Consider the following 23950-nt stretch of genomic DNA (forward strand, 5'->3'; position numbering starts at 1 on the left):
AGTAGTGTTTTGGGTGTCCCTGTACAGCTTTATTTGTGATCAAAGGGTATGGTGTTGTGGGGGAGAAATACTTCCAGACAGATTTAGACTTTCACTCCAAAATCTGTTCAGACTGAGGCATTGTAAAAACTGCCCGGTGTATTGCCATGGGGCAAGACTGCCTTGTCACTCTGCAGCAACCCCTGTCTCGCCTATATGGAGCAGCAGTTTTAGTTCAAAGGGATCCAGGTCCATTCTCTTTCCCTATTTACATGAAATGGGACTAGAGTGGAGCGTGGCAGCCTATTAACAGTGCCCCACAGCACTGCAAGAGTTCTGCCTAGAGAGTGAAGGACACCGTGTCCAATTGAAATTACAGAGGAATTTGGGGTAGGCAGAATGTAATTACACAATTGAAATTTAAACTGTGAAATTAAAAGGAAATATTCAAGGATGAAGGGGCAGAGAGAATCCCTAATCTCCAGCCAGGCTAGGCTGTGTGACAGAAAAGTCCTTTTCTGAAGAGGGAATAAGCAAAGAGCTGTCCTGGAAGAAAGGGAGGTAGAGAATAAAGACAATGTTTTCAAAAGCACCCTAACTCCAGCTGTGTGTTTGTTTCATAGGCTATGTCTATTCTACAGAAAACCTTGCGGTTGCTAAAAGGCATCAGATGTGTCCCTCTTGGCCCCCTCTTCACTGAGGTCAAAAACAATTTGGTTCCTCATGTAAGCTGCACCAAAGCATTCCCAAGGTCTACAGCAGAAAGTGTGCTGTACAACTGGTCAAAAAAAAAAAAAAGGAGTTCAGCCCTGGCATTCATATAGGTACAAACCAGAATTTGCCCTTCTACCCGAGTTTGTCACACTGCTGGCACTATTGCTGTAGTATCTGAGCTTTTCCCAAGTCTTAGTTAACAATCATCTTAGCAAGAAACAGGTATTTTAAGGGTTTTGCTATAGTAAGGGGAGGAAGAGAAAAAACACTGAAAGCAGATCTGCGACAGTTTTGAGTGGCATCTTGAATCAGGCAATTGCAAATCCCATTCCTTAGAGATCTGAATCAAGCTGCAGGACCCCATCATTGTCCCTCTCAGAGCAGAGAAACAGGTAAAGATGCAGCCAGCCTTGTGGGTCTCTGGGAGAGGAACAATAACTGCTGAACAGGGTCCTTCAATCAAGGCACAACAGAGAGAACTGGAGGCTCATCTTCCTGGGCTGCCCAGCTACACATGCCACTGAGGGCAAGTTCCTTAATTTCTCTGCTTTAGTTTACCATTGCTAAAAAAAGCACAGCAATAATTTCTTAAATCTTCAAACCTGGTAAGACGTAACTGGTTAAAATCGGAAGGTTCAGAAGCTGCATTGATGACAACTATTGAAATGCATACAAAAACCTGAGCTAGAGCTAAAGTAAGTGCAGGCAAAGCAGCAGAAAGTGAGAAATAGATTGAAAAACCCACCTGAAAAGATAAGTGTCCTTTTAGTAATTACCTCTCCCTTTCCTGAGGATGTGTGAAGGTTCTGAATTACAGGGATTTTTTTTTAAATATGAAAATGAAAAACATGCTTCTTTTTGTCCGTGCTCCATTTCTTATCTCCAAAAATGCAGTTAGCTGCACTTGGGAGGGGCAGAGTATTATGAGATGGTACAACTTTCCTGCTATAATTTTATTATCTTTAAGATTCAGAGGAGTGGCGACAACTCTCAGAAATAAGAGATTCAGGGTCATCCTTTCTGCAATCCAGACACAGCAGAATGGGGTCAGAACCGAAGGCAGAAAGCAATCTGGTCAAAGGCAGCCAGAGGAGTGTGCAAGGGGAAAAAAACAGCCAATATATGCAGTGGACAGTCTCCATTTCTCTTCTGCTGTTCGTGCTCAGCACTCACAAGGTGCGTAGGAAGGAGGCTGAAGAGGGGGAAAAAGTATAATAATGGAAGGAGACAGTACTGGTGAGTCCCAAGCCTTGGGGATAAGGGTGGACTCTTTTCCATGCTTGGGAACAGGAGGAGGGCGGGGAGCAACGCAGGAGAGAAAGGAAAAACAGCTTTGTGTTTAAAGTACTGAACTGCACAGCCTCAGAGCACCTAGGTGCAAGTCTGTGTCCCACTAATGTCGGCTGTGACACTGGAGGGACTATGCACAGTCTTTACGTTGCTTTTCTTCACTTCTCCTCAATCAAGAAGGTACTAATCCTATTTTTCCCTCCTTCTTTCCCTGTCAGCTCTCTAAATTGCAAGCTTTTTGAGGCACAGTGTCTTTTGCTATCGATAGCATGTTCAAAAAATAACACTGTAGCAGGGAGGCTGCCGGTTGCTCCATCAGGTTGTGTATGACAATGAGAAATAGGAAACAGACAGAAACACACAGGTAAGTTTAATTAAATGTGAGACAATCTGTGCAGTCCCTAAATGAAAGAAATACAGAGGTTTTTGAGGATGTATGAAAACATAAGGGGCAAAGAATGACTGTTTTGAGGCAGAAGCCTCTAATTATCTGGATGGCCAAAGGGAAAGCAGAAGCAAACGTGATTCTAGTAACAGGCCCTCCTGTAGGAGAGAAATCTCATACACGAAGAAAACAGGGTAGAGAGAAGGGGGACATCGTGTGAGAAAAGCAGCATCTGGGATTCCCATCTGAGTGGCACGGTGGAATTGGAGCAGAGCAGATAAGTTTGCTCTTAATTTCCCGATAAACTAGAGCTGTTTTGTGAAAAGGATAATTTCCTTCCCAATGTGCTTTTTGCTTAAATACTGTGATTTGCGTTTCTTTTGCTCCCCACCTTCCCACCTCATATTTCTTTTGTCCTCTGCCTCCCTACCTTAAAAAAAATTGTCTGTGAAACACTACTGAATTAATTCTAGCAGGAGATAGAAAATTCAGAAGGTCACATAGCAATCACAGAAAATTTGGGGTTATGAGCACAAGTCAAGCAGGCCAAGGAGGGCTAGGAATTAAGAGGTAACTGGTTCAACATCAAAACAATGGACGCAGATACGCTGCAGTGCTTTAAAAGATCCTCAGATACCATTTCTTCCCTTTACATGTGGTGTTGATTTTGAACACTGTATTGTTTTTCACCGCCAGAAAATTTTTTTAAAGCAAAATCCCTGTGAGAGGCGATTCTGTGTGGCTGACAAGTCCAGCTAGAGAACAGAACCACAGGGTCCTGCTCGCTGCTCTGGGCTCTGTTTCAGCACATACTTCACCATCAGTGTGAGCCCAGTTCCACTGACTGCAGCTGAACAACCAAGTTTCTTACTTATGTCTCTTTGTGAAATGAATCCAGAGTGCCCAGCTCCTCGTAGGACTAATCTTTGTATCATCTTTGTGTCCAATTATCTCAAATTTCAAGTATTTCCAGCAAGTTGCTCATGAGTAAGACACCAATCAGGCACTGTGTGGCATTCACAATTGAAAGAGAAGTAAAATTTATCTGATAAATTATTCATCACTAATGATTTGGCCAGCTTTCCTGGATATATAGCCACAGGGATGTATGACACCTTGGGGAAGGCATCAGATAGAGATGCATTCAAAGAAAACTAGAGGAAAGGATGCAGACATAGATCCAGACTAATCTTTACAGGGAGAGCACCTATGTGGCTAGACTGAATTAAGTTCTCTTTATAGGTGGTCAATTACAAAACACAGAGCAGATTAATAACTACCAGAAAACAAACAAACAAACAAACAAAGAAAAAAAGAAAAACGAAGCCCAAACCAAGCAAAATAACAAAGCAAAAAACCAAACCACTAGCAGCTACTTGTTTTCAGACATCTTTTCTGCGGCAGCTGTGGGTTCCAGCTAAGTGTGCAGAAGCTGAGCGAGAGCAAAGGCTAAATCAGGTGTGGTAATGGGAGCAAATTCTCCCCAGCAAGAAGCTGCTGGGATCAGGGAAGAGGTTACTGGGAAGTGGCATGCCGGACTGAGAAGAGTCTTTGGGTGAGATAGGGAGATACAGGAGAGAATATTCAGCGTAGGCAGGATTAGAGCTGTGCAGAGTCTTAATCTAGGCAGCCCTTTCTCTATACCTTTATCTGTCCTGGTGCAGCCCCTGCGTGCTGCAGTGCTGGTATAACCTGGCCATAAAACTGGATTAACTGGCCCGCGAGGATCATGGCTGAACTGAAGAGGAGCACGACAATATGCCTTTGTTTACATGTTCGCTCCTGCGAGTGCAACACAGATCTTCAGGAGACAAAGTGCTTAATTGCTGGTTTAGGGTGTCAGCAAATGAATGTGCATGAGTAGAACTGGTGTTAGGGGAAGGTTTTTGCTCTTTCACAGTGCAGTCCATTTCTGCTAGTATTTTCTGCAATAACAAGAGGTTATTTTATAGGATGGCAAGAAAAAAAAATCCCATTACCAGAGGACCTTATTTTTAAATAAAAATGACAAAATTACCTTTCTGATTCACCCCTTGGAGATACACCCTGCTGTCTCCCTCGTTCAGCCTCTCCTTTTTGGCTCTCTCCTACCAATGAAAAATCTAGTGGCTGTCTCTGATACGACTCCGAATTTCTTCAGCAACAGCATGCAAGAACAGATCCCTGACAGTTGCTCTTACTCCAGAATGTTTTGCACCCCAGAAGAAAATCCAACTTGGACTCTAACCCATCTGAGTTAATGACTCCTGGAAAACGTTAAGACTGAGACCTTAATAAATGCCATTCTATACCAGCCTCCCTTTCTTCTTTTTCTGAAAATACATTAAAAAGCTCAGGGATAACGTGTATTTATGCAATATTAAGGATATAAGTTTTATTTTTACTCTGCCAAATCTGTCAAGAATAACAAAGTTTTGCCACTCTGGCTGATTGTTCGTTCTGATTTGGAAGCTTTGAATCTAAAGCTAATTTTATTTGTTGGTCCCTCTGGTCTCATATTTACTCCCTTTTAACAAGGGAGGCATGAAACCTGACTCCCCTTCTAGGACAATTTGACGCGGGAAGTGTAAGAGGATAAAGTATTTGAGAAAAGCACCCCAAGAGCATTGGGCTGCCCAGAAGGAGGGAATGTTGGGGTGGGGTTTTTTGAACAGAGGAGAATCGCTTCTGTGCAATCACTCTTTTCTGGAGGAAAACCTCGCTCAGGCATCCTCCTCCATGGGAACCACGGGTTCTGCGGTTCCATTTTCCCTGGATGCAATTCCTCTTTATTCACGGGGGCTCGGGCAGTACGTGGGTGCAGGTGCAGTCCGGACGGGGATTTCCACAGCACCACCCACAGCCACAGCGCCTTCGGAGCGGCTGTTCACCGGGAAGCTCCTGACAGGCACCTGTCCCCCCTCCTCCCACAGATTATTTCAAGCTTTACCGCCCAAAAAATCTCCCCACCTGCCCACCACTGATTACCTCAGTTTACCTCAAAAATTTTCATTCTCTCCCCTTCAGATTTTACCCTCAAAATATGAATTCTGTCCTTAATAATTACCTAGATTGCACCAGCATGAAAATCCAATGGCTACCTTATCCCCAAATTGTTCATTCTGGCCCTAACGATTCAATCAGATTTTTCCTGCAAAATACATTTATTTTTCCTTATAGATGACCTCAAGTTTTCCCCCAGATTTTTCCCTGTCACTAATGATTACCTCATTTTCACCTCAATACGTCCATTCTCTCCTCTAGAGATTATCTCAAGTTTTAGCCCCACTATGTTCCCTTCCCATCCACTACTGATAGCCAGCTTTGGTTTTACTTCAACGTCACTTCTCTCCCCTACAGATTAACTCAGATTTTACCCCTAAAATTTCCTTTTTTGGTTACCTCAAAATCTTCATTCTCTCCCCTCAAGTTTTACCCCCAAAACCTTTCCTTCCTGCCCGCTACTAATAACCTTGTTTTTACCCCAACCCGTCCCTTCTCTCCCCTACTGATCACCTCAGATTTTACCCCCAAAACACTCAATTTGTCTCCTGTAAATTATCTAGATTTTACAACCACAAAAAAGCCCCTAATGACTACGGGGAGGACCTTTTTGGGGGGGTCGGACCGCCCCGTGCCCTGAGGGGGCGCGCGGGGGGCGCCTCAGTGCGCACGCGCCTCCCCTCATCGCCCGCCGGCGCCGGGGGGGGGAGCGAGCCGGTCCGGCCGCGCTGCGCATGCGCGGCGCCGCTCCGCGCCCTCGCCGGGAAAGCGGCCGAGGAGAAGGGAGGGGAGGGGGGAGCGCAGAGCCCGGAGCGCATGCGCAGATCGGCGGCGGCGGCGCGGGCAAGGGAGGGAGGAGAGAGGGAGGGGAAGGGGAGGGGGGAGGGTTTATCGCGCGGCCGATTTTTGGTTAAAATATTCAAAATGGCGGACGGAGGAGCAGCGAGTCAAGATGAGAGTTCGGCGGCGGCGGTGGCGGCGGCGGCAGGTAATCATTACTGCGTTTTACATATTCATATTCATACTCGCGCGCGCGGGGCGCACCCCCCCCCCGCCCGCCCGCCCGGCCCCGCTTAGCATAATTTATTAGTACTCAGGATTATTATAATTAACGGCACAGGAGGGAGCGGGGGGGGGAAAGAGAAGGAGAAGCAGAGCAGCCTCCCCGCGTTGGGGAGACACACGCACACACACACACACCGTCCCTCCCGCACACGGAGCCCGCACGCCGGGGCACCGGCCATGGGGGCGATGGGCGGCGGCGGCGGCAGCGCGGCGAGGCGGAGGGGTCGGGGCGGGAGGGAGGGGGGGCACACACGCCGGGAGGGAGCGGGGAGGCAGCCCCGCACCAAAAAGCGTTCGGGGGTGGCTTGGCCGCCACCCGGCCCGCACGCCCACAATAAACCCGCTTTACATATTCATGGGGGGGGGGGGGGGGGGGGGGGGAAGGGAGGGATGCTGGAGGAGCGATCCCGGCGGGTCGCCCGAGTGGGGCAGGGTCCCCCCGGCGGCGGGGCGGAGGGGGCCGGGGGTGCTGGCCCCTGGCCGGGGCCCGGGGAGGCAGATAGACTCGGTTTCCTTATCGCTCCCCTCGTTGCCCCCCCTTCCCCGCAGCACCCCCCCGCCCCAAGCCGGGGTTTATTTCCCCAGAGCCTGGGCCTTGCAGCGTGGGGTGGGTGGGTGCGGGGAGGGGGGCAGGAGGAGAGCGTGGTTTGGCTTTTTCATTTAAAGCTCCCCCCCTCCCCTCGCAAGGGGCGGGTTCGTGGGGGGTGGCTGCGGGGGGCACGGGCAGAGCCCCCCCGTGCCTTTCTCGGGCGGGAGAGGGACCCCCCCGAGGGCTGGGTTTGCCCCCCAGCCCCGAGGGCCGGGTCCGCACCCCCCCAGGGCCGGATCTGCCCCGGCGGTGTTTGCCCCGCTCCCCCTTTGCCCCGGGGCACGGCCGTGCCGGTCCCGTCCCTCTCCCCCGCGCTCTCCCTCTCTTCCCTCTCTCTCCTTCTCATTTGAATAATGTCTAATTCGGGGAGGTTTATATTATTGAAATGGCCGCCCGGCTTTCCCCGCCTCTCATGTTTAGTAATTCAGACCTTTAATAACAGCCACTCAGAGCCCAACGCCGTGTTTATATTTTACATTCGCCCCATGTGCTTTTGTGGTTCAATATGATTCTTCTTTCTCGCTCTCTCGCTTTTTTTTTTTAAATTTTCTTGGCAAACCCACAGGGCCCCGAGATCAAACCCAGGCTGTGTGAGGAGAGGAGGGGGAGAGCCAGGCCCCGGCTCCTCTGGCAAGCGCCTAGGCCTCACTCTGCTGCTTGATTTATTTACTAATAACCAAAATGACCCCCCCATCTCCACTCCACCCCTGCCAGCAAAAACAAAACCCTCCTGGGGCTTGAGCAGCATCAGATCTGCTCATAGATTCTCAAACACTCATGTCTTTTAAATAAGGAGCTTATTTTTAATTTATAGCAACTCAAGACTGTAAAGCTGTTCCTTTCATATCTGCTTTTCAGAAGCTTGGGCATTTTTGGTCCCTTTGTCCTTGATTCTTTTCCTTAAAGGAGAGTTGCTTCTAATTTACGTTTCCTGGCACTGAGAGAGCTATAGAAGACACACTCAAAATCTAAACAGCTTTCCTCCTCCCTCTGAACACAAACAGAATTGAATACATTGAAGATAATCTTATTCACCTTCTTTTTGCTTAATGTGGATGAGGTTTAACAGTGCAGTGTGTCAGATGCTTTTGACGCTGCTTGTATCTTTGACTGTTCTGGGTTGAGGCTTTTTTTTTTTTTTCCCTCTCTCTTTCATTTAGATTTGGCTTTCAAGACAGAAGATACCACTAGGCAGTACAGGGTCTAGAAAGGAAGATAAGTTTTCTGTGATTGTGTCATAAGAACGCCAAGTGAAAATTGAAATTAATCCTCTTAAATTGTCTGGAGTAATTCAGTTTTAAACCAGATATTAGTCTACTTAGAAATAAAACAAATGGGCTACTTGATTAGGGGGAGGCAGTAATTTAAAATAGAAAATATTTATGCAGGGATGAGTTTCAAATAAAACTGTGTAGGTTTTCATTAGTGACCATTGTTTTCACCCTGTAGAGAAAAAGGACCGAACAGCAGGGTACTTCAGAGTAGCAGTGCTAGATTAGCATGTAAACATCTTTGAAACACTACTAGGAAGAGCGTTCACGTGCAAGTGCAGATGGCATATTTCGTAGTTTGCTTCTAAATTTAATTTGTCACAAAAAACTGCACTGCAGCTAATGAAAAGCGTTTTGATTTAAAAAATAACGACTCAGATTATTTATCCTTTTTTCTTCACCCTCGGCAAAGACAGGCCTTGAATACAAGAAGGAAAAAAAAAAAGCTGTAGAAGCTGTAATGAGACTGTTCAGGTGACTGACTATTTCACAGACCAACAGCACAAGGCTGGCTGGACAAAAAGCAGTAATATGATTTCATGCCTTAAATAGCATATGTTTTTGCACTCGCTTCACAACATGTGGTCAAGCCGATGATGTCATTGGCCAGAGGACAAGGTGCAGTTAATTTGATTTATTGACCTGGGGTGAGGTGTAGCACTGAAACCTTCTCATAGGGAAACCATTTATCTGAGGACAATTTCCTTTATAGCAGCAATTTAACCACTGCTGAGACTGTAGATATTTTATCCAGCATGATAAAAATGTACATTGCATCTTGCAAACAAAATTTCTTTGTCACTGGTGTTTTGGTAATTTTTATAGAATGGAATAGTGGACAGTGGCCTTGTGCAGTCTTATGGCTCAGCTGAGGTTTATAACATTTACATGCCGAAATAGAGATGTATTTCTCTAAGACATGTATCTGTGTGCCATTGTTGCAGCTTAAAATTTTACTGGAATGTGCTGGGGATTGAAATGTATCTTCATCAGGGAAGCCCATAGGCAACGTGTTAGTGTAACCTTTTCCCAAACCTTGGCATCACCTTCACTTGTCAGAAGGCGCCCAGACTACTGTGTGGGTATTACTGCTCAGTCTTGAGTGTTTGTCTGAATCTCAGACTTCTGTGTTAGTCACAGGTAGGTGTCAGGTTTTAAGCTGCTCCTTGGACCATTTTTGTGTATCCGGTCAGAGACTAAAAGAAACTTTTTCTTCTCCATTGTCTACCTGGGTGTGGTGAGAATGCAGGGTTGTGCTACTGTTACAGTACTTCCTAATCTTTAGCAGGAGAATGTATTCTATTTTGGCTGTCTTTTCAGCTTTTGATTTATTAGAGACAGAAGGAAGTGTCATCCCGTGAAATAGTTTCACTGCCTGATTACATCTATTCGGTTATTAAGGTGATGCTGCATTTTTTTGTATTTTCTTTTTTTTTTTTTTTCTTCTCTTTTTCAAACTGACCAAAACTGCACAGTCGGACAGCTGGTTGGAAAACGGGCCAAGCTATGCTAGTAGCCATGCTGCTGCATGTGGAGCAAAATTAGGAACGTGTGTCAGGATGGTTTTAAAACTGGAGAAGTTGAAGATTCCCTCTTGCTTCTCAGAAGGAAAGGGGGGAAGATCTAAGCTTCCCATCTTGTTATTTAAATAGGAAAAAAAAATCTCAGGCTTGCTGTCACTATCAATTTCTCCAAGATTAGCCTGGAGCCGTAATACAAGCAGCAAATGTTAATACTGGCTCTCTGATGCTGGATGTGGATACCTCGTAAACGCTTGTCTTGGTGAACATCGATGGGGATGTCTGGAGGTGCCTCGTTTGATGGGATCGGTGAGGTTGCCTTCACCTTGGTCTGTGTGTTAAGCCCAAGGAAGCACCAGCACACTCTGCGTTGGGAGTCCCTTGTGTGTGAAGAAGTGCTGTTCCTACTTTGGCTTGATCATAACAATTTATTGCCCAGAAAAATGAGGTTTGGAATACCGTTGTCACTGAAATAATAATTGCCAGATTTCAAGTGGTAAATTCCACATTTAGAGTAGCACACTTTGGCTGTTTTGTTTATGTCCAGATGTGTGAGGATGCAGAGAGTTCTGGAGTAAATGTTTTGCTCATGCTGTCCAGGATGTTTTGGTTGGGTTGATCTGTCATCCAGTTTCTTCCTGTTAAATAGGGTGCAAGTCCCTCTTGGGCAGATTTGTTTACTCTCCTGGTTCTATGGCAAATTTGCAGTAGCTTTTTGTAGCATGCATGAAGTTTTCATTTGCTTTCCTTAAATTTTGATTCCTGTAGAGTTCAAGATTTCAAAACAGGTTGCAGTGTCATTTTATATTCCTCTTAAACTCTTGTTGCCCTCAGGACAATAATCTTGATACTTCTATTTTATACAGCTGACAATTAGGCAGTCTCTGCTCCTTGCACTTACAGCTTTATTATTTTTATCTTGAGAGAATCAGTGACAGTCCTGGCAAACGACTGTCTTTTTTTGACATACGTATTTTGAGTCTTGGTGACAAAGCTGTTGTCAAAAGGTGGTGTTGAACAAAATTAAGTATGACTTGAGTGTCCCAAATGTGATGTCCTGGGCTGTGCTTAAGCTGGAATGTGAATGAAAGACTATCTCGTGTTGCTGGATAGACTTACAGTGCTGGCTGTTTCCTACTGCAGAGATTTGCTTCTGTGTTAACAAATCCCCCCTTTTCCAAATGTGCTTCATTGTTATAAAGAGCAAGTTAAGTGTGGGAATTGTTGGGCTAAGTGTAGGAGATAAATTTAAGGGAAGATACTGGTCTTGGTTAGGGTGTATTAAATAATTGCTGGCATTTCATATGAAATGGTTTTACAATGCTAATCTGAGGAAAAAGGAATCCATAGATGTATTTTCCTTTCTGTAGCTCTTTGCATTAAATTTCTTGAATTGTGTGAATAGGCCCTCATGCTGCTTCATGTGCACTTATTTTTCTCTATAGAAAAGGAAATAATTACTTAACATCTCAGTATTATTCCTTTCCCTAGTTTCTTATTTTACAACTATCTAGGAAATATCCACATTTGTTAACTGTATTATGTATGTGAGCTTTATAGTGCATTAGAAAGTCTTTGCAAAAGGAGTTTTTTATAGACTGCTACTGACTAATTGAATCAGTTTAGGGTTAATAATACAATTGAGTGATGAAGTGTTGGTTTGGTGTAGAGGATTTACTGGGTTCCAATCCTGAGTTTGTCACCAATTTTGCTTGCTTTGCTGTTCTGGGCTGAATCTGTGTAATGGGAATTATAGAGCACATTTTCACAGGAGTGTTACTGGGGGAAAAATTAGCTAATGTTTTCTAGTGTCTCTGAGGGTAAGAGAGCTGTGATTCTTGTGCTTTTACATGCAGTGATCCAGGCTGCTGCCCAGGTTGAACTTTGCCGAGGATGTTTCAGTGCTGGCACTGTTGGCACACTCCCGTCAGCGATGAAGGCCTCCCGTTGTACAGGCACAGATTACTGTCAGTTCTAACTACGGTGTGATGCAGATCTGCTCCAGGGTATGCGGTTCAGTGACAGCTTAAATCAGCCCCAGCCCGTCCTCATCTCCCTGTGTGTTCCTGCCTCCTTCCCTGCCCTGGTGCAGATGCTTGCTGGATTCCTTTGCTGAGCTAGTTCAGGGAATTAAATTGGCAGAAAACAAGCCTCGCCAAAAATAATGAATAGTTTTTTTTGTTGGTTTAGCTCTTTGAACTGGCTTACAATGAGATTAGACAAATAGCAGTACCAATCAAGGAAGGGACCAAGAAGCATATGTGTTGACCCAAGTCTTCTCATAATTTCATTCTCTCTGGTGACTTTCCTGTTGGCATAAATGGAGACTCATACTCTCAGTCATGTGATCCTGCCACTTACTTGGCACCTGTCCTAGGACTTAACTGGATTCTGGGAAGCTCCAGCTTAACTTGCTAACTTGGTGGAAAACTACCTCCAGATCATTTTACGTCTTTGGTTTATGAAACTGGCTCCACAAAGACCTTCAAGTGCAAGCAAGGGGGTAGGAAGACCCATTGAGTGAAAGTGGAGGAAAGAAAAAGAAGGAAGGGAAAGGAGGCTTCCTCTTTTCAAAAACATCAGTATTCTGGTTAGCTTAGTTATACAGCTTTGCTTTTAAATTGATATAAACCACTGTGAAACCACAGTTGATTGAGTTGATGAGCTGAACTGGATTTAAAATGGTGCTGGCCAAAGGGAAGAGGTGGGACTGTGCAGCTGTGGGCACTGTGCTGGGCATTCTCTTTTAGCAGTAGGCTGTACATACATCATGGAAGCCAGAGATGAAACTGCACCCAAGTGGAATAGTAGCTTGGAAACCAATAGATGCTGAAAATTCGGAGTGGTTTGTACTGTCCTAGGTATGATTGCATTAATGGTAGTAAGGGCAGAAACTCCAATAAAAGAAGTGGATGAGACCGTTAAGTGGTTCCCATTATTTTAGTGCTGCTTATAGTGAGACACGTCTCTAGAAAGGACTGTGGCTTTAAAGGACATATTGACAAAAGTACTTGGGAAATTACAGACACCATTACTTCTGCTAAATTTTGGACTGACATCCTTGTAAAGCAACCTTAAAAAAACCCACACCAAATCCAAGCGTAAGTGCTTCAGCCATTTAATATCATCACTCTGAGGCAGATGTATCTTTTCTATAAATTGTAATATTGTGACAAGAAACCTTTTCCTCATCATTCCTTTTATTTTTTTCTTCCCAGAAATCTGATTTGGCTGTATAGAGATGAAGTAGCATATATAGCATGTTTGACACTATATGGCAGGGCATGAAGCTTTGGAAAAGGAAGATATGAACACCTGAGTTACTAAAATAGTAAATACAGTTGAAGACTTAAAAATAAGTGTAAAAAAACCTGTTGAATCAGGCTGGAGGTGTAGCTTGCTTCTTTTTCCTCCTCCTTTTCTTTGAGGGCTGCTAGGAAGTCACCATCTTTTTTGCAGTGAGCTCCTTCGCTGTTTGTTCTCTTTGTCCTTTCGATGATTCAGTTTTATTTGAAAAATACCATGTGACTTAGTAATTTGTGCCTGACCATACCAGTGTGAAGTTGTGGCTTTATACTACTTGGCTGCAGCAGAGGGAGAGGAGTGTACAGTGAATACAGGTAGAAATGATTCACATGTTTAAATCACTTGTTTCTACATTATTAGTTAATACAGTCTACTGAATGGGAAATGAGATTCAAGTTTCTTTCAGGAATTCTGTTGGCAAAGATTCATTTATAAGTATTCATAATTTTGCTGCTGATCTTTAGTAGGTTATTGCTTTTATTTCAATTTTCAAATGTAGGTTTAAATAGATACTTGAATTTTTCTAAGGCTGCAGAGAGATGGATATGCTAGTAAATGCTGCCTCCCTCCCTCCCAGCTCCTCTGGAAGCATTTCCCATCCCATCCTCCAATGCATGTACACACACCTGCATGCACATATCCTTCGGAAAAAAGTAACAAAGCTTGGGCTGGGGACAGCTTCTTCTAGCTCTGATTGTAGTAGTAGCAGACCTTACTGTTTCTGACTGTTGGTGTTTCCTGTTCCTCTGCACCTGTTTGTAGGTATTTCCATTTGGAAAATGGAATCTTTAATCCATTTCAATTAAAATCAGCTGAGTTATTATTACAGGCTGTGATCTGAATTGCCTAAAGTAGCCCAAATTATTTAGATTGAAACCTATGAGGGCTCCTTGAAGTTGCTTTGTCATCTCACCTGAGGGTACAGTTCATGTTAGACTTAATACAATTGGAGGGTGGGCTGCTGCCCAAAAGAAGAGGGAGCATAAGCATGGTAAGTATTTGGCCAGGGCTGTGTGAACTGTTGTCCCTTTTGACAGATACTGTGTAAAACTGTCCTGGCTTCTTGCAGAAATGTGTTGGGATTGTATGAGGAGACTGGAGACAGGAGAGCAGAGGGAACAGTAGCTTTCCACTTGTAACATTTGTTTCTGAATGAAAGTCTCTGTTAGAGGTGTTGGAAATGTGTGACCTTTTTCGGCTGTTACTGACTTTGTAATGATACTTTCCTGTTTTTAATGATATGTTGATCTGAACTACACAAATTGTTGTATTTCCAGTATCCCAAATGAAGCATGCAACTTACAAGTCATTTCCCCTAAATGGACTTCATAATAAGAACATTTTTACCTGCTGTTCCATTTCAGTCCCATTACAGATATTTTAGACAGCTTATGGCAGCAAAGTTAGCTAAACTTGGGAGTTTAGGAGTATCTTTTGGAACAATGGAAAGCTTTTGTGTATTTAGTCTGAGGTTTAGTAGCTTCTGACTTCAAATCAGTCACAGTGTGTCGCACATCCCAGCTTGAATCTCTTCATCACTAACCTTAATTCAGCTCCTGTTTTCCTGCCAGGATGGCTTTGCTTTGGTTGGGATGTGTGTGCCAAGGTAAGGAAGAGAAGACATCAGCTGCCAGGCTGCACTGCTGCCCATGAACCCTGGGCAACCACTGCCCTAGACAACATGGCCAAGTAGCCATGATTGTAAGACAGGCTTCTAGTAAAAGTTCTCCTGTGAGAGCACATCAGGTGGAAAAGTGTGAACTAGAAACCTGATTGTTTATTCCAGTTTGGTTTTACTCAGTTTTGCAAAGAAGCGAGTCTCCTAAAGTTGCGGAAATTTTTCATGTATTTATTTACCCTTTTTCTTTTTTCAGTTTGTGCAAAGAGGTACAAAGAAGGGCTAAGCGTGTTGTTTTTTGCCTCTGTCTCAGTTATGTGCTGGGCTGCAACTTGGTGTTTGGGAATGTAATCAAAGGAACTATTTCTGTGCTTGTCCTGCTTTTATACTCTTCCATAGTTGCCTGTTGTTGGAGGAGAGTCAGGTAGAGTCTGGTCAGAGCCAGGATGATGATTTTAGTTCTCTTCCAAACAAAAAGAAAATCCTTTCCCATTTATTTCCCAGTGCATCCTAAGTTTTGTACCTGATTCCTTTCCTAAGTGTTCAGGAGCACTGTGAAAGAGTTTAAGCAAGATGATGTTCCTTGTCTGCTCTGCACGTTTTCAGTTCTGGGGAACGAGTGTGAGGTTGCTCCAAGGTCTTTCCTAAGAATTTTTCATTCCCTACCAGGAGTCAGTTGGAGAACTGGCAGCTCCTTTTGTTCTCAAAGTTTGTGCATATAAGAGGGTGGATGTTAAAAATTCAGTGCCTCTGTTACTACTTCATGTAAGAGATCCACAACTGAGCAGATTCTCGACTCCTTAAGACAAGTTGAGGGTCTTGAGTATGAGAATTTTCCTACAGGGACTACAGAAATCTGTAGATTTTGAGTTATTTTTATTTCCAGACTATTCCTTTACTCATTACCCTGGGAGATAGTGACATTATAAAGGATATCTCCTCTCAGTTCTAAGAAATTAAAATGCTGTGTTTTATCGTTTTGTGATTCAATTTGGTTTGGAACCCAGTTGCAATGTAGGTACATCTGGCATGGTTCAGTTCAGTGGTGCATAAGAGACTGGTTATAAATATACTAAGGTGTGAATAAAGGCCTGTGCCTCAAAACTTGCTGAGATCATGCTTTAGAATGGTTAGAAAAAACGATTTCATTAATCTCATTCTCAGCGCAGTTAAAATTGAAAATGGATCCAGGCACATGTTCTAACACATTTTAATGGTATCTAGAGTAAACAGTAACTATTTCAGTTACTATAACAGTAAAAAGTAACTATTTCTAAACTATCAGCTGAATTTAGGGCAGAGGTGGGCCAGCACCTACATCTTTGCATTCCTCTATCTAGTAGTAACATAAAAGTTAGACTTAACTGAAGACTGTTGGGGAAGACCTAATTTAACAAGTTCATTTTAAAGTCATGTAAAAAGCTTTGTAAAGTCTTGAGATAATCCATAATTTTCTGTGTGCACTCAGAAGACACATTAGTTGCTTAAGGGATCAATTAATCTGTCAGTCTTTCAAACAGCAAAATCAGCTGCAGACACGGTGGGTTTTTTATTACTTATCAAGCAGTGATTTTGTATTGTGTAAGAGCTGGAAATGCAGCATGTACTAATGAGGAAGGGAATGTCATTTCCATTTGTCCTGTGTTTATATCACAGATAGGCTTGTAAATTGTATAATATAGACACTTAAATTTATACTCAGTTGCAGAAAAGAGGACTCTGCATTTGTGATGTAGCTTGCTTGAAGATGCAAGTTGATAAAACTTCCTTAGTTTTATGTGTTCGTGGCAGTTGTTTTAATTGTATTTAGTGTATTAGGATATATGGTTGGTATCACAGTTGTATTCACCAAAAGCAGCATCTGTTCCTAAGATTTGAAAAATCCATGAAAGACTGTTCATTTCCTTACATTTCTGTGGGAGGGAGTACATTGGCACACTCCGTGATTTCCTTAGAATGTGTTGTCAACTCTAATAATTTCCCAAGTACACTTCATATACTGAAACATGAGTTAAGCTTTTCGTGGTGTCATCATTCAAGTAGTAGTCACCATTCTTGGTTGTGTGAAGTAATATTAAGAGAACACTGAGGACAGGCATATGGGGTACAGCTCTACTAATCCTCAGTATCCGAAACTCCTGATTTTATTGTTTGTATTCTCTTTGTCTTGTGCTCATTTGTTGAGACAGTCTTTATAAAGAGGCTGGAGAGAGCAGGTTAGTGCAGTACTTCTGGTCTTTCATTTTGGTGTCATCAGTGTGTTTGAGACCAGTAGAGAAAGTGTCCTACAAAGGCACCGAGCCAATGTGGAAATGTGCTGTTAATTGGTAACTAGCACAGTTTTGTTTTCTTAGAAGCTGAGAAAACCCCGTCAGTGTGTACTGAAAACTGTTTAGACACACTGACTAATTATATGTAGTTATGTGTAAGTGTTCTTTGGTCCAGCATTAATTTATAGATTGCTCTTTAAGAACCATTGAGGTAGCAAATAAGTATACTTTACTGTACAGTGTGGTCTGGTTGTTAAAATTTGTTTTGAAACAATTTCTTTGGGGCTAATCAACCATAAGATTGAATTGTGAAACACTATCTGCTATTACTGACCTGCAGCTCTTGACTTTTGTATTCAGCAAGTTAATTTGAAGACGTTAATTTTCAGATGTGTTGTCCTTCATGTGTGTTTTTAATACTGATTTATTCCCACAGATATTTCAGCTTGCGGGATCAAATGGGGCACTTTTGCATTTTATATAGTTTTATTTTATTTTGTTTGTTTTGTTTTATTTTTGTTTATTTTATTGTTTTGTTTTATTATTTTTGCATTTTTTTATTATTGTGTGCTACTCACAAACATAATTGTGACCTGGTAAATTGGCAACCGCTTCTTTTTAATTTTTGAAGCTTTTATATTTGTGAATGGGGAAGAGCTGGAAATAGCAGATCTGCCTCATTTTCAGAGGAAAAGGGTTGAGGTTTTTATTTACAAGGAAGCTGTTGCAGGAGCCCTGCAGATTTGAAGCTCTGTGTTTAGTCAGCGCGTGAAAAACCGCGACCGGGATTCGAAGGCGCTGCTGGTGCGCTCCTTAAACAAAAGGAACCATGGGCTCCAAATGTGGAATATGCTCTTTATCAGTTAGTTCTGCTGCTGTGTGGCAGTTCCAGATTGACTATCTCTTGCCTGTTGAAATAAGAAATGGAAAATGTTGTTTACTGGAGGATTTTTGATTCTTTTTTCCCCCTCTGTTTCATGTCTAAACTGAGTTTTGTTGTTTATGACTGCAGTCATATGCATAGGAGAGGAAAACACAAGAAGAACTACTGTTCTTGGAAGAATTGAGGAACACTGGAAGAAAAGCATAGTTTTTTCAATTAGACTCTTTTTATCATGTATATCAGACCTCTTTATATGTGCCACCATGTTAAAAAAGTCTCACACCAGGTGAACAAAACAAGAGGTATAGAAAAAGTACTCCATTTGTAGTAATATCTTATTTCCTGTGTTGTTGACTGGATTTTTGTTCAAATGAGAACATTTATTTTGTGGCAGCACGGGTGCTCCTTGATTCTGCAGTGAAGGCAGTATTCTGTGCTTGATACTAGCTAGTTGCTATGGCAACAATTATGATGTCATGAATTCAGTACAGTGACTTCACTGCAGTGTATTTTATCTCTATTCTCAGTTTTCTTCAGATCTTTCTAGCAAGCCAAAAATCACCTACGTGTCATAGTATGACTTGTTTATAATGTGATTCAGCCCAAAAAGTTTGCTGATAGGCAGGAAGAGGAGAATACATATTTTAATCACTCAAATGTGGTGGTTTTCATCTGAGAGAAATGTGTTTTTAAAATTGAAAAGGTGAGAGTAGCTGTGTCCTGTTATGTCTCTTCTACCAGAATTACTTGTTCAGTCCAGGCTTGCCTTTCTTATTCCTGTATTTTTTAGAAACAGGTGAAACGTTTTCTTAGTCTCTTTTCGTGGGTCTGTGACTAGCAAATTGTAGCTGGAAACTTCCTGCCCATCAGCTTTTGGGAATGGTCAGCTGCTTTCAGCCTTCTGAGCACTTCCATTTATCACCAGGTTGTGCACCTCCATTTCACAGGTAGCAGAGTGAACTATTGAGTGCATAGTCTGTCCTCTATTGCTTTCTGATAGTCAAAGAGAAGTATTTAGCATTTTTTCGTATTTCTGAAAATGATACGACTTCCAAATTTAGCCCCAGTAAAAATGCCAGTAAAAACACTGAGTTTGACTAGCCTGCATTTCTTTTGTTGACATAACGATGTGTCTGTTTAGAGCTGGCTTATTGGCATAACTCAAAGGTTGTCTGAGACTTCTGGGCCATCTGACTTTACATTATTAGTGAATAATGCAGAGTGTGTTAAAGTGGTATGCCAGGTATTTTTGTACAGTTTTTTTTCCCTCCCCCACTTGGTATGTAAAAGGTTCTTCACCTTTGGCTTAGTTTGACAAAGATAACTTCACATAGATGAGATCTGACTATGTTGTAAGTGTCCTGGAAAACCTTTCTAGTAACAGGAGAAAATGTAGGATGTGCTGATTCTTCCAATGGCTTCTTGCTGTAGCACTAATTTGCATTAAATTACATTGAGCATTAAGCTGTTTAGGCAAGGTTAGAATTAAATGGCCTCTTCATGTTTTTCTTCCTCTGAAGAAAGATGGAGATTTGAAAAGCACCCAATAGGAAGGATGCTTCCACTGGGAGGGTGTCATGGACAGCACATAAGGAAGATGAAAAACGTAATTGGAAAAGCAAAGTTGCAGTTGTTTTTCTGCAGAAGAGAAGTAGTACCCTGTGTAGCCTGTCATTTGTGGTAAACATATCACAGGAGTTGAGTTGTGACATGCTGCAACTGCAGTTAAGAATATGCGATTGAGATGTTTTTGTTAATGAGCTACTGACAGAACAAACTACAAGATAGTTTCGCAGGTACTGTTGTTCCCATCACCTAAATGCAGCGATCTTGTGCTTGAAGATTTGCTACTTTTTGTTGCTAACAGCTGTGCTTAGTAGCTTTTCTTTAATCAGCATAAATGTGCTGGTGATGGGGTAACTTGTGTTAAATTCTCTAAATGCTTTTTCAAAATTACCTTGTTGTAATGTCTGTGCACATGGAAGGGTTTATTTACTTAAAGAATGTGCCATGATTTGATTTGTTGAAGGTTTTTGTCTTTATATTCCTTAGTCTAACCCTTTGACATTTAGGTATTGGGGTTTTTTTCGCTTGTTTCTTTCTGTTATTTTCTTTTCTAAACATGTATGTTTTCAATATGTCATTGGACATGGAACTAAAGAATTTTATCTAGGCTTTCCTTCCCACAAAAGGTTGGACCAGGTGATTTCTTGAGGTTCCTTCCAAGCTGGGCAAATCTAGGATTCTAGGACTGAACTTTTACAAGGAAGAGCAAATTTCTTAGTGGCAACCTGACATAACCATGTGTGAAAAAATTGCTAACTCAAAAGTAACTTTTTAGTCATGATATGGAGATGAGATAATTCAGTTCTCGGCAGCATTTGCATGAATGAATGTTACATTTAGAAATAGCATTATGGCAGTTAATACCAGACTGAGTATATCTGGAATTTAATGCTCTGGACTGTTGGCAATGGCAGTTTCTCTGAAGGTGAATGTAAGGGAAAAGGGAAGTGTAGAAGTTTTTTTGAGTAGTTGACAAAAGTGATCACATCTACGGTGCTTCAGTATGTGAAAATGAAAGGAAACTTGAAATGGAAAAAGCAAAACCAAGGTTTACTGCGTTGATCCCTTGTTCTGTTTTGTGAATGGACGGGCACATGGCCTGTCTGTATCAGATGGAGCAGAAAGGAGCCTGCTGCATTTTATCAAACTCAACACTTAAGAGACTGGGATGATGAGTTGATGGAATGACAACAAGAAAACACCCACCCCACCACTTTATTTTAGAATTGTTAAATGTAACAACGTAAACTTTTAGAGCTCTCTTTTATTCCACTCCAAATGCTTCTATGAGAACCAGTAATATTCTTGCCCACTGGGACTCAGAAAATAAATAAGCAAATTGGAATTGCCTTAGTTAGTGCTCTGCTTCTACTTGAACACACAACATAAACCCAGTTGGCTCCAATTTCACATTACAGGCTTTTACATGTTCTGTTTACACAGGGATGCTGAAATTGACTTTTAAAGTTATTACCAATACTGGTAGTGCATGGAAAAATGGCAGTATTTGTGAAAGTATGGGAAAGTATTTGTCTTGCATTTCAGGATACAGTGACAGATAGTGGCTTGAGTTTTTGTTTAATCAGTCTCTAATGTTTTTAGTTTTTGCACTTTTTCGGGTGCAACTTTGAAGACCTTTCCTCCAGGTCAGCGGTTTCAAGAGAATTTCAGTGAAAAGCATTAAAATGCTTGGATGGATCTTCTTGCCATGCCTTCTTCACAGTCCAGAACCAAATTTGGTTCAGAATTGGAGTGTGAAAAACGAGTCAACAGAGGAAGGTGGAGACTTGAAGGGCTGCTTGCTACTGCAGATAAGTTAGGAGGCTGGAAGTGCCACAGAGGTGTTTCAGGGGCAGTACCTGGTGAAAAGCTGAGCTTCTAAGCTTTGTCCTGCTCAGGGGTCCCTTGTGACCTCTTCACCTGTCCATGGGTTCATCTGTCATCTTTCTGGATATCAGGTGACCTAACCCACCAATCCTTTGCTACCTGCAGTCTCCTGGGGAAGGCTGTGAACAGCATCAGAGGTACATGTGTCGTCTTCTAGCAAAAACTCTGTCCTCTTTAGAGGACAGGGTTTTATTGAGTTCATAAATTGCTGCATCTCTTGCAAAGACTTATATAGAAAATTCTACTTATCACCTTCAAAGCACATTTGAAATCTATTGTTTTGAAAGCAGTTGGGAGAATCTTCATCAGTACAGAGGGGCTGGTCTTAGCAAGCATTCATTAAAATCATTATAGGTGAGCTTTGAATTAAAAATTTGGGTTAATTGGGAGCCATGTGAAAACCTCCATGACAAATTTGTAAATGGAGATGGGTGCTTCCCCCCACAGCCAGGTCTGTGATGGGAGTGCTGTGGGATGGAGGTGACATGGTTATCTTGGCCTCAGCAGGCTGCCTGGTTCCCTTTTGCTGCAGCTCTGATTCAGATTACCCAGCAGTCCCCGTGCTTTGCTATGATCAAACGATACAGCCCTCACGGAAAAATGTGCTACTCAAAGCTCTGTGTGGCTCCTGTAGCCAACTTGATCTATACAATAGGAAATAGGAAAGCCTTCTTTATCTGATTAAACAGCCGACTTTGGCATGAAATCTCCTTTTTAAAATCAACTTGCTGGAAGTGCTATGACAATAAAAATGCCTTTTTTTCCCTCTTGTTGTGAAAGCAGAAAAATTGACTGACGCTTCCTCGTTTCATGTATTACTGCCAAAGCGTTGTCTGCCATTCTTTGAGTTTAATCATCAGATGTGATACCCTAGTTGTACTTAAGCACAAAACTTTTCAGTGCTCTATTAACTGCCAGTATCTGTGCTACATGAGGGTTTCTTCATGGTGACCTCAGCTATTGTTTCTTCTTGCTTCTATATTGGTGTTAGATGATTCAATAATTAAATGAATTATGTCTCGACAGTAATCATTTAATTACAGACATCAACTCAAATATAAATGGTGTCAGCATGAACGTGTTTGAGTACTGAATTTCTCTTTAAAACAAATGTAAATTTGGGGAAATAACTTTTAACACACAAATTACATTTTAAATGTAAAATATATGCGTGGTTAACAAGAAAAAGTTTGATCAAGTTGTCTGTATACATAAGCAAAAAAGGCAGGTTAATTGTATATCTTGGTTTTTTTTAGAGAGTTCCATGAATGTATGAATATCTAATTTGAACCTACTGGGTCTTGCCTACTGAAGTTCCCTCTGCAGTCAGTGTAGCTGATGATTCAGATGGTGAAGTTGGTATTTACTTCCAAATGGCCACGAAACAGTGCTGCTTATATACCCAAATCACCCTGCATAATAAGTATTCATGAACTTTCAAAGATTAGCCTAGTTTCTGGTTCTGGTCTGGTTTCTAAGTTTGGTTCCTCTAGATATTTTTGAGTACTGGGGACTCAGGAAAGGTGGTATTGTTTAGACACTTTTCTTTTTGAAGTCTTGCTTAAGGTGCTCTCCTTGCTTACCAAATGCACACATTCGTGATTCTGCTGCAGTGCAGTGGTGGAGGAAAGATTTGGGGAAAAGGTAGGGGAAATACAAAGGCAGAGGAATAAGCCTTTGGAAATGATTTGGAGAAAGATATAAGAGGAAGAGAACAGCTCTGTAGGAAAAGAATATTCTCCATATTCTTTATAAATAATGCATCATGTGGGTGAGCTTCATGTCTGCATCTCTGGTGTAGCAAATAGCGATACTTGCCTGGTTGTAAATGCCAAGTGTTGTTTGAATAAATGAGAGAAAAGTCACAAACTGTGAAGGAGAAGTCTTAGGATCAGTGAAATTTTTTCTTTTTGTCATTCAATTAGCTATTAGTACCTGTAATTTAAAAAGAGCAGTTGGAGTAAGAGCAGTGTTCAAGTCATGCAACCTCCAGATTTTAGGCAGAGATTGGCATTTCATCTGGCTCCCCAGATTTGTGGTGTTTGCATTGGCTTTTGCTTCTCAGATAGCCTTGATTCAGTGGGGAAAAAAAAAGGTGTTTACAATAAACACTATCTTTCATATAGTGTTTTTGAGCACTATCATTAATTGTAGGCACAGTTAATTATAGGATGAGGATAATAAACAAAGTTGATGATTAATAAGTTGGTATCTAGTCAGACTGAAGAAGAGTTTCATTGAGATGCTGTCTTAATAAAAGCAGTTGCCCACAGCTCTTACAGCAGAGAGGGCAGCATTCTTTGCACTCTGAGGGGATCATAAGGTTCCACGTAGGATTTCTAGGGATGATTTCAGTTTTGAGACCATTATATATGGGAGATATCTCTTCCAAGCTAAAGGAATTTAGCATCATGTTTTACTAAACGCAGATACATTATAATAGTTTTGTTCTTTGACTTAGAATTCAATTAAAATCTGGAGACTATACAATTCAAGTGATTGTGCTCTGTTGGTGGGTTTGTATTTTAATTTGGGCAGTGTCTACGATGGGGAGAAGACATACAGATTTCTTAGGAAGTTTCATATTTCCTGTTCCAGAACCTTTGCTTGAGAAACTGCATTGGA

General features: G+C 42.1%; 1 protein-coding gene and 1 long non-coding RNA gene across 7 annotated transcripts in view; both read left to right on the top strand.

Annotated features, from left to right (window-relative positions):
* Positions 1 to 1683: 1683 nt before the first annotated feature.
* LOC148224637 (uncharacterized) lies at positions 1684 to 4716 on the top strand. Its single transcript, XR_015801930.1, has 2 exons — positions 1684 to 2347; positions 4475 to 4716. It is a non-coding gene; the product is annotated as an uncharacterized LOC148224637 (long non-coding RNA).
* A 1522-nt stretch (positions 4717 to 6238) lies between these two features.
* The window catches only part of POU2F1 (POU class 2 homeobox 1), a 112890-nt gene continuing 95178 nt past the window's right edge, over positions 6239 to 23950 (top strand). For all 6 annotated transcript variants that reach the window (XM_088158140.1, XM_088158148.1, XM_088158157.1 and 3 more), the window contains exon 1: positions 6239 to 6338. In XM_088158140.1, the coding sequence (XP_088014266.1) occupies positions 6275 to 6338 (64 nt within the window). In that variant the 5' untranslated portion in view covers positions 6239 to 6274. The remainder of the gene's footprint in view (positions 6339 to 23950) is intronic.

Source organism: Sturnus vulgaris, chromosome 2, assembly GCF_052056855.1.
Source record: "Sturnus vulgaris isolate bStuVul1 chromosome 2, bStuVul1.hap1, whole genome shotgun sequence".
In the NCBI taxonomy this organism is placed as follows: domain Eukaryota; kingdom Metazoa; phylum Chordata; class Aves; order Passeriformes; family Sturnidae; genus Sturnus; species Sturnus vulgaris.